At 44.6% G+C, this 12,006-nt stretch overlaps 1 protein-coding gene across 1 annotated transcript in view; it reads right to left on the bottom strand.

Annotated features, from left to right (window-relative positions):
- Positions 1-10,977, bottom strand: part of Dhx8 (DEAH (Asp-Glu-Ala-His) box polypeptide 8) — a 37,667-nt gene extending 26,690 nt beyond the window's left edge. Inside the window, exons 1-9 of the mRNA XM_013031944.1 lie at positions 10,795-10,977; positions 7,858-7,943; positions 6,910-6,982; positions 6,438-6,520; positions 4,214-4,323; positions 2,981-3,370; positions 1,740-1,884; positions 1,445-1,648; positions 736-823 (exon numbers count right to left, since the gene is read on the bottom strand). Coding sequence (XP_012887398.1) covers positions 736-823; positions 1,445-1,648; positions 1,740-1,884; positions 2,981-3,370; positions 4,214-4,323; positions 6,438-6,520; positions 6,910-6,982; positions 7,858-7,943; positions 10,795-10,942 — 1,327 coding nt within the window. The 5' untranslated portion in view covers positions 10,943-10,977. The remainder of the gene's footprint in view (positions 1-735; positions 824-1,444; positions 1,649-1,739; positions 1,885-2,980; positions 3,371-4,213; positions 4,324-6,437; positions 6,521-6,909; positions 6,983-7,857; positions 7,944-10,794) is intronic.
- Positions 10,978-12,006: the final 1,029 nt, after the last annotated feature.

The following is a 12,006-nucleotide window of genomic DNA, read 5'->3' on the forward strand; positions in this document are numbered from 1 at the left end:
GGCCTGGGCGCTGTCCCTCAGCTCTTCAGCTCAAGGCTAGCCGCTCTACCACTTGAGCCACAGTGCCACTTCCGGCTTTTTCTGCTTATGTGGTACTGAGGAATCGAACCCAGGGCTTCATGCATGCAAGGCAAGCACTCTACCACTGAGCCACCTTCCCAGCCAACTAATTACTATTTCTGAGGCAACTCAATCATCTAGGTAAATCCAGCAATTACTCAATCATCTAGGTAAATCCAGCAATTATGCAATAATTACCAAGTTTACAAAATCATTATTGACTCCCTAAAATAAAATTATAACCCTTTTGTTGTGTGTCAGCACAAGACCTTGAACTCACAGCCTTGAGCTCTTGCTTGGCTTTTACACTAAAGTTGGCACTCCACCACTTGAATCACAGCTCCAACTTCGGGCCTTTTGCTGGCTAACTGAAGAATCTCTTGGATTTGTCTACTCAGGCTGACTCTGGAGCTCAATCCTTCTTAGCCTCCTGAGTAGCTAGGATTATAGGTGTAAACCAGCAGCTCCGAGTTCAATTATAACCTTCTATAACCTATAAACTTATTATAAGCAGTAAGTATAACAATATACACTTGGCCTTTGTGCTTCAACAAGAAGCAAGTGGTAAGCCCAGAGGAATAGATGATTAGTAGACATTGGGCTGAACTACCAACAGCCCAATGACTTATTTATGTTCCCAACCCATTATCCCACTCAATACAAAGGACACGTTACCTTCATCATCATCCACCTTAGGAAGGATGCCAGTCTCTTCATCAAAGTCTGGAAACTCTTCTTTGGAAAGGACATTGGCAGCAATCATCTAGCCAAAGGATAGAAGGCAGCATTTGTAATTGCTAGATCAACACTTTTCTTTCTTTTTTGTCGGTTGTGGGGCTTGAACTCCTGGCCTGGGCACTATCCCTCAGCTCTTCAGATCAAGGCTAGCACTCTACCACTTGAGCCACAAGCTTCACTTTCCACTTTTTGGTGGTTAGAAAGAAGTCTCACAGACTTTCTTGCCTGGCTGCTTTGAACCATGATCCTTATATCTCAGCCTCCTGAGTAGCTAGGATTACAGACATAAGCCTCTAGCACCCTTGGGCTTTTTAAGTTCCTCAAGTGAATGAATCATTTGTTTTTGGAGCCCTACTATTAAACAGCTCTTGGTTCATCTTGGTTCTAATGCTTCACAGAAAATGGTGGAAACAATAACAAAGAATTAAACAGCAACTACTATCTGTCAGGCACCAACCTAAGAGTTAACTCTATTCACCTGTATTCCCACACTGTCACTAGTAGCCCTGTTTGACAGATGAGTCAAAGACCACACAATTAGTAAGTGGTCAGAAATCACACCAGGACCGGTGCCTAGGGCCCACATCCTAGACCACCATGCTACATGATAAATGGCCCTGTGGCTGTGAATGATGATGGCCCTAACCTGTTTGATCTCCCACTTCTCTGGGTCAGAGATGCGGGTGAGGCGCTTGCGCTCCAGAGAGTCATCCTCTACTTCGGGGGCACTGACAAGGGAGAGGTGAGTGGGTCTGTCCGGATTCCGCATTGAAGTCTCCTCATTGGTCTCCCCAACCAGATTTCGCCGTCGATTTGGGTTTAGATCTTCTCCCGTCTCTTGATCTACATCCTGGGGCACAGAAACACAGGAACTAGCTCATTTGCTCTTCTTACACTCTCTTGGTCAACAGATGTGCCAACTGGCTGGACATCTTACCTACCTTCATGCTCAAGCTGGTCTTGGTCCCAGTGAAGGACAGCACTTTGACTTTGACTCTCTGGCCTTTGCTCACTACATCAGCAACATTGGCCACACGGCCTTCCCGCCGAAGCTCAGAGATATGCACCAGGCCTTCCCACCGCTTCCTAAGGGAGACACAGTCATATTTGGATCATGCCTAAAAACCCTTTTTCCTAAACCAGTATCTACCCTTATTGAAAACAAACAAAAGAAAATACAGTTTTTGCACACTTTTTCTTCCTGTCAGTCATGGGGCTTGAACTTTAAGCCTGGGTGCTGTCCCTCAGCTCTTCAGCTCAAGGCTAGCACTCTACCAGTTGAGTCACAGCGCCACTTCCAGTTTTCTGGTAGTTAATTGGAGATAAGAGTCTCATGGATTTTTCCTGCCTGGGCTGGCTTTGAACCACAATCCTCAGATCTCAGCCTCCTGAGAAGCTAGGATTACAGGCCTGAGTCACCACTGTGCCTGGTGTCTTTGCACATTTCTTCTAATCCTAGCACTTAGAAGCAGAGACAGGAGAATCATGAGTTTGAGGCCAGCCTGGGCTATGGGATAAGACTCTGTCTCCAAAAATATGAGAAGGATCCTAAGCCCACAAGGTAAATAACAAGAAGGTCAAATAATACAACAATATTAACATTACCACCCTCCCAAAGAAAAGATGTGGTTAAGAGGATAGGGTGAGGAGATATAAATTCTCCAGCAAAGGGTAGATCTTCTCAAAGTTGAGGAAGAAAAGCTCTAGCACATTAAAAAAAAAAAAGGACAAGGCCAGGATCTAGTGATCCTAGCTACTCAGGAGGCTGTGACCTGAGGATCTTGATTCAAAGCCAGTCCAGACAAGAAAGCCATGAAATTTATCTCCAGCTAACCAGCAAAAAAGGCAGAAGTAGAGCTGTAACTCTAACAGTGCCAGCCATAATAAAAAAAAAAAAAAAAACTAAGGATAATAACCAGAGCATAAGCTCAAGCTCCAGTCTTATCATGAGAAAAAAAAAAAAAAAAAGTCAAAGAGTGGTGGTATAGCAGTATATAGCAGAGACCTTGCCCAGAGGTCTTGGGCTTGATCCTGGCACTTCCAAAAAAACCCAAAAACATAAATTTCTAAAAACTTGGTATAGTTAATTTGATTAAAGTGTCAATAAAGCATAACATCTTGGAATGTGAAAACTTCAACATAAAGGTCTGCACCTCATTGTTGTAAAAGTGGTGACCATTACCTTAGTCCCTCCAGCTGTACAAAGCATCCAAACTGCATGATGCTGGTAACTTTGCCATTGTAAATGTCCCCGATGGCAGGCTCCTCAGGGGGAGGGCGGTCCACATGCTTATCCCGCCATCTGTCCAGATTTCTCTCTCCATACTTATCCCTGTCCTTTCGGTCTTTGAGGGGGCTGTGACTCTTGCTCCTGGACCGATATCTAGACTTCCCTTTATTTCTCTCTCGGGTCCTGGAATGTGATCGAGAGCGGGATCGGTATCTCCGCTTGTGGTCTCTGTCTCGCTCTCTGTCTCTGTCTCGGTCTCTATCTCGCTCTCGCTCTCGGTCACGGTCACGGTCTCGATCTCGGCTCCGGCTCCGACTCCGCTTCTTTTTCTTTGTCCTGTCCCTAACAAATCAACAAGTACCTGTTTGAAAAAGAAATCAGCCCAATTTCATCTTTGCATCCCCAAACATCCAGCACAGTGCCATACCCATGGCAGGCATCTACTATGTGCTGAACTGAATTAGCTTCAATGATAATGACACTCCTGCAAGCCAATAAAGAAACAGGATACATACATATTTAGCCTTCTTTTTTTGGGTGCTGTTACTGGGGTTGAACTCAGAGCCTGAACACTGTCTCTGAGCTTTTTTGCTCAATGCTAGCATTCTACCATTTGAGCCACAGCTCCACAGCTTCTGGCTTTTTGGAGGTTAAGTGGAGATAAGAGTCTGGCTGGAGCTGGTGCCGGTGGCTCACGCCTGTAATCCTAGCTACACAGGAGGCTGAGATCTGGGGATCACGGTTCAAAGATAGCCAGCCCGGGCAGGTAAGTCCGTGAGACTCTTATCTCCAATAAACAACCACTGGAAGTGGCGCTGTGGCTCAAGTGGTAGAGTGCTCGCCTTGAGCTGAAGAGCACAGGGACAGCACCCAAGCCCAGAGTTCAAGCCCTACAACTGACAAAAAAAAAAAAGTCTGGCTGGTTTTGAACCAGAATCCACAGATCTCAGTATTTGAGTAACTAAGCTAACAGGTGTGAGCCACCGGTACCAAGCACATTTCACCTCTTTTAACTCCAATCTCGACCTAGCATTTGCTGCATAAATACTCTTAACCAGGAACAATGAAAACAGGCCCAAGAATGATAGATTCCACAAAACTGCCCCAAATTTTGCTTAACTGGCCTAAATAACGCAACTATTATAGTATCATAAATAAAAAAAACACAGGATACTAGTGACAAACCGGTGTTCAGTGTCTCTCTGCTTCTCTTGGCCTGCTGCACTGGGCATTAAGGCTTCCAGTTCCTTTAAGACATCCACGGCAACCTTCACATCATCTTCATCCAGCATGGTCTACAGGTGCAGAGATGAGCAAAGTTAGGAGGAAAAGGGGATAAAAACACAAGCACCTGTCGGGCGCCAGTGGTTCACACCTGTAATCCTAGCTACTCAGGAGGCTGAGATCTGTAGATCACGGTTCAAAGCCAGCATGGGCAGGAAAGTCTGTGAGACTCTTATCTCTAATTAACCAAAAGAAAACCAGAAATGGCAATGTGACTCAAGTAGTAGAGTGCTAGCCTTAAGCTGAAGAGCTGAGGGACAGCACCAGGCCCAGAGTTCAAGCCCCACCACTGACCAAAAAAAAAAAAGTTTCCCAAAGAGCCGTGAGCTGATGGCTTATGCCTATAATCCTAGCTACTCAGGAGGCTGAGCTCTGAGGATTGTGGTTTGAAGTTAGCTTGGGCAGAAAAATCCCTGTGAGACTCTTCTCTCCAATTAACCACCAGAAAAACAGAAGTGCTGCTGTGGCTCAAAGTGGCAGAGCAGTAGCCTTGAGCAAAAGAGCTCAGGGACAGCACCCAGGCCCTGAGTTCGAGTCCCATGACCCTACACTTCCTCCGTGGCCCTACCACTGACATCACTCTCTATAGTGTACAGTGGGTAGCACTGTATACATATAATACAAGCAGCATTTTTGGGGGCTGGGAAGGTGGCTCAGTGGTAAAGCGCTTGCTTTGCATGCATGAGGCCTGGGTTCGATTCCTCAGCACCACATAAGCAAAAAGAAAAAAAAGCCAGAAGTGGCACTGTGGCTCAAGTGGTAGAGTGCTAGCCTTGAGCTGAAGAGCTGAGGGATAGCGCCCAGGCCCAGAGTTCAGGCCCCACAACCGGACCCCCCCCCAAAAAAAATAATACAAGCAGCATTTTCATCATATGAGGAAAACCAGAGGTGATTTCAAGTACACAAAAAGATATGTAGAAATTATGTAGATATGTACAAATACTACACCATTTTATATAAGGAACTAGAGTACAGATTTTCATGTAAGAGGGTTCTGGAGCCAATCCCCTGCAGATACTGAGAGGCAACTATACCTACTTATTACATTAGACTACTTACATGTTTATTTCCAGTTCACCATCCCAAACTATAATATAGTCATCAAGAAGGAAAAAAATAGATTGGAGTGATAACTCAAGCGTTAGAGTGTCAACCAGAGGCAAAAATGCTGAGTGAGAGTTTGAGACACTGAGTTCAAGTCCCAGCACCAGCATACCTCCCCAAAAAAGAGGAAAACTCTTATCTATTCTGTTCATTGTATATACTAGATATAGAACTTTGAATAGTGGTTGATATACAAAATAATAAATACTTGCTAAAGTGAAATCTAGAAGTCAAAATACCTAAAAAAAAAATGACACCTTTTAATATATGTAATGGAAAAAAAATCTAATTTCACACATTAGGCATGTACCAGTAACTGTAAGTTACTTCATAATGATCTCACATTTCTGATCCATCCCTAACCCCTTTCCCTTCTCTGAACCCTTTAACACTATTCTATGCAAACATAGTTCAAGCTCAGGGAGCAAACAAATGCTTTCACTCTGAAAAACAGGTCACAGCACAGGGCACCGGTTGCTCACGCCTATAATCCTAGCTATTCAGGAGGCTGAGATCTGAGGATCAGAGTTCAAAGCCATCCCAGGTAGGAAAGTCTGTGAGACTCTTATCTCCAATGAACCACTAGAAAACCGGAAGTGGTGCTATGGCTCAAGTAGTAAGAGTGCTTGCCTTGAGCTGAAGAGCTGAGGGACAGTGCCCAGGCCCAGAGTTCAAGCCCCACGACCAACAAAAAAAAATTGAGCCGGGCACTGGTGTCACACGCCTGTAATCCTATTATTCAGGAGGCTGAGATCTGAGGATCTCGGTTCAAAGCCAGCCCCGGCAGGAAAGTCCGTGAGACTTTTAACTCCAATAAACTACTAGAAAACTGGAAGTGGTACTGTGGCTCGAGCACTGGCCTTTGAGCTGAAGAGTGCAGGGACAGCGCCCAAGCCCAGAGTTCAAGCCCCATGACCAAAAAGAAAAAGAAAAGTTACAATTCAGAGAGTCACTAACGAGACAAAGAATAGCGGTGGAGGACACACACTTAGAGCAGACGTTCTCAAAATGGTATCCGTACCCGAACAGATGGGTTGTCTGGCTGGCAAAGGACCGGGAAGAGTTCTTTCAGCTTTTCTTTTTCTGTTTTGGGTTTAACTGGATCTTATTTCATTAAAGAGCATGAAGAGGTTAAAAAAAAAGAGAGACAGATTTAATATTATTAGTAGTTAACAAAATAACTTCAACATTACATTTACATTAAACTGAAAAAACAATGTGGTATTTTTGTTACATGCTAACCACATAATTACTAGAAACACAATTTAATTTCCTATTAAGCACACATTGCCTGAAGAACCCTCAACAAACCCTCTGGCCATGTACAAAGAATAGTGCAGCAGCACCCACTGGCTTAGGTCTTAAAGTCATGTGAAAAATTTTAACAGAACGTTCACTCGCTATCAGCTGCTGAGAGGAAAACAGCACAGTTTACAGGGTGTTCATAATCTAAACCAGGCTGGACGCTGAGGTCTGCTGGAAGTTGTGCTCACCTTTGCTAGTAGAAGGCTTTGCTGGAGGGCGCATAGTTTGTATGAGTCGAAGTAGATTACTAATAAGAGAATCCTTTGAAAAGAAATACAGAACAAAAATTGTCAGCCATTAAATCACTGATTAAATATACCTAGAAAAGGGAAAACGACAACCTGGTGCCAGTAGCTTATGCTTATAATCTTAGCTCTCAGGTGGCAAAGATCTGGAGAAATGCAGTTCAAAGCCAGCCTGTAGAATAATCTTGCAGACTCAATTTCCAACTAACCAGTAAAGTGTTGGTTGGGGGCATGGCTCAAGTGGTAGTGTCACTATGAGCAAGCAAGCCAGGTTTTTCAAGGTCTTGAGTTCAACCACAATACCAGCAGAGAAGAGAGAAGAGAGAGAGAAGGGAAAGAGGGAGAGAGGGGGAAGGAAGAGAGGGGAAATAGGGAAGAGAGAGGACAGAGGAAAGAGGGGAAAAAGAGAGAAGGAAAGGAGGGAAGAAGGAAGAAATAGAGGAGACAGAGATTGTCTTAGTGGAAAGGGTGATATGTACTTGAACTGAGCTAACTAGAACAAATGAAGCACCAGATACCAATCAGCATTAAGCCAGATTAGTAGCTCCAGAGAAAGCTGATGTTTAGGACTCCTTGAAAAGTCAATTTGTTACCTTAATCCACTTATTTCCCATACTTCCAACATCTTGAATCTTGTTTCTGCATTCAAGATTCACAGAACAAATATATAAACATCCACAGAGAGGAAAGCCCACTGCATCTCCCTACAAAGGTGTCTCAAGAAATTGGGTTCCCTTGGTCCTCCTTTATGGCACGAAAACATTACTCATTTAGTGGCTTACTGAACTGGTACATACAGTCTCCTGTCTATATCCAAACCCTGTAATAAGTACTATCAAAACTTAAATTTAATAGTGACATTAAAAAAATAGTGACATTAAATATACATACTGTGAATTCTGCTCCATTTTTGACAAGGGAAGACTTAAATGTATCAAAGGTGGTATTTTTCTCAGCAAGACTGATCACAAATTCAGCTACAAAGGAGAAAAAAAGAATTGAAAAGAAACTTGAGGAAGAAATTAGTTTTAAGCATATTAAAGAACAAGACTAAACTGGGTGCTGGTGGCTCATGCCTATAATCCTAGCTACTCAGGAGGCTGAGATCTGTGGGTTGCAGTTCAAAGCCAAACTGAGCAGGAAAGTCCATGAGACTCTTATCTCCAATAAAACTACCAGAAAACCGGAAGTGGTGCTGTGGCTCAAGTGGTAGAGCTCAGGTACAGCACCCAGACCCAGTGTTCAAAGCCCCATGACTGACAAAAACAAAACAAAACAAAAAGACTAATTAGGGTATCCAACTGTCATAATGACCGAAGGATATCATGTAAAGAAAGAAAATTTAGATGGCTGAGATTATTATCCTTGTATACCGAATTAAGTATTATTTTTTTGTCCCTGAGTACTGGGGTTTTAATTCGGGATTTTGCATTTGCTAGCCAGGTGTTCTATCACTTGAACCAGTCCTTTTGGTTCTGCTTATTTTAAGATAGGGTCTTACTCTTTGCCCTAGCCAGCATGGGCCATGAGCCTCCCATTTTACACATAACTGGGATGCAGGTATCCATTACCAGTCCCAGCTTTTTCTGTTGAGATGGGGGGTCTTGGGCATTTTTTGGCTAGAATGGCCTCAAACCTCAATCCTCCTATTTCATAAAGAGCTAGGATTACAGGTCTGAGCCACTGGGACCTGGATTTAAAGAGAACTATGTGCATGTGTGCATATGCACATGCACATGCTGGTACTCAGGAGCTAGGCACTCTTCCCTTAGCTTTTTTGCTAAAGGCCAGAGTTCTACCACTTAAGTCATAACTCTACTTCCAACCACTTGAGTCATAACTCTACTTCCAGCTTTTCACTGGTTAATTGGAAATAAGAGTCTCAGTATATGAGATCTGAGGATTTCAGGCTGGCTTTGAACCATTATCCTCAGATCTCAGCCTCTGAGGGCTAGGATTACAGGCATGAGCCTTTTTGATGACATTAAGTGAAAGTCCATGAGCCATCAAGCTACATGGTTATAACTTATGCATAATAAAGTTAGCATGGAGCTGGGAAGGTGGCTCAGTGGTAGAGTGCTTGCCTTGCATGCATGAGGCCCTGGGTTCAATTCCTCAGACCATATAAGCAGAAGTGTTAGCCTTGAGTGCTAGCCTTGAGCTGAAGAGCTGAGGCTCAGAGTTCAGGCTCATGACCAACCAAAAAAAAAAAAGTTAACAGCAATGCAATGGTTAACAGTTGTTTGGCATTACTGTCAAGCACTATGCTAAGGGTTTTAAATGCTGTCCTCAAGATCTTCCTAAGTAGGCACTACTATCATATTGTTATTTAAGACACCATCCTAAGCTGTAATCCTAGCTACTCAGGAGGCTGAGATCTGAGGATCACGGTTCAAAGCCAGCCCAGGTAGGAAAGACTGTGAGACTCCTATCTTCAATAAACCACTAGAAAACCGGAAGTGGTGCTGTGGCTCAAGTGGTAGAGCGCTAGCCTTGAGCTGAAGAGCTAAGGGACAGACCGACAAAAAAAAAAAAAAGACACCATCCTAGTCAATCATAATTGGTGGAGCCCTACATTTGGAATCCAAACAATTTGCCTCAACTCAAATTCTTTAGAGACAGTTGGAGAGAAAATTAAGTCACATGATGTTCAGCGTGTCAAGCTTAAGGAGCATTTTATCCCAAAGCAGGCAGGAGTACATTCATATTCACCAAAGTTTTTAGGTTTCAGATTTTGAGTTTAGGGATGCTCAACCTTGGATGGGAGGCAAGGGAAAAATAAACTGTCTGCAGCGCGTCTTCCTAGATGCTATGTGTTGACTCTGCAAGGAAGACATTATCACCTCACTTCACAGACGAAAAAAATAATAGCTTCAGAAAAACTATCTCTCACTTGAAGTCATGAATCTGATCTCACTGACCTTTTTTTTTTTTTTTTTAAGCGGTGGTGCTGGGGAACAAATCTACACACTCTACCACTGTACCATCTCCCCTGCCTTCTCTTACCACATGACTCTTGCTTCCCTCCACCCTTCCATCTGACTTTCCCACATATTTAGAAACAAGAGCAGTCAGATGGCAATTTCTCAGTCATCTTCCTACCACCAGTCTGTGAACCCACCTACATTCACAACAACATACTCCTGTTGGGCTGGGAATGTGGCTTAGTGGTAGAGTGCTTGCCTAGAATACATGAAGCCCGGGGTTCAATTCCTCAGTACCATATAAGCAGAAAAAGGAGGGTCACGGGATATATTGATTCAAGTCTGGCTGTTGTTCTCGCTCTCTCTCTGGTTGTGCTCACAGCTCTCCCCGTGGGCTTTCCCTCCCTCACTCTCCTCTCTCTCTCCTTCCCCCCCCCTCTCTTTCTCTGGCCAGTCCTGAGGCTTTGAACTCAGGGCTTGGGGACTGTCCCTGAGCTTCTTTTGCTGAAGGCTACCACTCTACCAACACTATCTCCCAAAGGCTAGAGGACCAAATAAGATGAAGTAAATAGAGCTGGCCAGAATGCCTGGCATACAGCTCACATCCAATAAACAAACGTCAGTCATAATTGTCCATCTACGAGGCGGCAGCTGTTGTCGTTGTTAAATATGTTTAAGCACCGAAGACTGAAAAAATAAAAACAAAAACTAAGTAGAGATGGTCAGCCCGGCCTGACTCAACAGTTCTGAGAAGTGGTTTCTAACAGTTCAGTTTGGAAGGTCTTCAAGCAGAGACCAGGGCGGCTACCTCCCTCCATTTCAACCCCACACCGCCCATCACCTCCTAGCACCGGCTTCGCTCAACCCCCAACTCCGAAGGCCGAAGGGCCCTTCTCCAGCTCACCTAGATCCTTGTCGTTGATCCCTAAGTGATTGTCCAGTTCCGTGCAAACCTTCGATACCAAAGACAAATATTCGAGTTTGGCGAGCTCCTCCGCAGGGCCTGGCTCCGAGGCCATCAGGATTCCCGCGGTGGCCACAGCCACAGCCATAGCGACAGCTTCGGCCCCGATGGCCTCCTTCCGGACGGCCAGCGCTCACTCGGAACTACAGCTTCTACTTCCGGGTCTCTGCGCGACTTTGTTTACGGTAAGCTGAACGCGAAGGAACTTTCCTAGTCTCTCGCAGGCGGATCATAGAGCTCACACGGGAAGTTCTTGAGGAAGGGACGGCAGGAGGGAGTTGCTTGGCAGACCGAATGGCGCCCTCTATAGGCGAGAGGACTCTCCCCGCCCTCAGATCCCGCCGATGTTCATTCCTAGAACACTCCCGCACGACGTCAACAGAGGGCGACAGTGGTCTGCTCCAGGAGCGCCGGGAGGAGACCGCCGCGAACAGCATGCGCATGCGTCTTCGAAGCCATAAGAAAAGCTAAATTCATTTCTGGAACTCTATGTTCCTAGGCCTCTCTCCTCTTTTGTGGCTCCTGGTGTCTGATCTCGAGCGACTTTAAACGATGCATTCTGTTTCTGTCATTGACTCTTCTCATTTTAACAGATGAGAAAAACACTGACGAGCTAGGTGACCTTGGTCAAGTTCCTCTGTTCCTCATCTGTAATGGGAATAGCACGGTTCTAACTGCTTTACATGAGGACTAAGTGAAATAATCACGGGAGAGCCTGATGCATGATAGGCACACTGCAAATGGCAATTGCTGTTATGGCGCAAGGCTGAAACAGTGGTGCTGAGATCAGTCAAGCAGCCTCCTGTCTTGTGAAACTTCCCAAATTCTACTTGTCCTGTTGCCAATAATCATTCGTCTTCTCAGAACTCATTCTTCACCAATTATCAACTGTGCTGTGAACTTAAGATCATAAACTCAGGTCTCCCAACTTCTGCAGGTCTCTTGCCCTTTGTAACCCTAAGGTAAGGTGAGGCTTTCCCACACTTCTGTACTCAATGTGACAAGGAAGGAAACAGAAGCACCCTAAAGCAAGTAGGTTTGATTGACCGTATCAATCAAAGGGAAGAAAATTAGCCTCTCCTGCTTTCTGTTTTGATTGCATTGCATTCCTGTACCTGTGGATTGCATTTATCTAGCATTTCACAATGGACT

Source organism: Dipodomys ordii, unplaced genomic scaffold (genome assembly GCF_000151885.1).
Source record: "Dipodomys ordii isolate 6190 unplaced genomic scaffold, Dord_2.0 Scaffold147, whole genome shotgun sequence".
Taxonomy (NCBI): Eukaryota; Metazoa; Chordata; class Mammalia; order Rodentia; family Heteromyidae; genus Dipodomys; species Dipodomys ordii.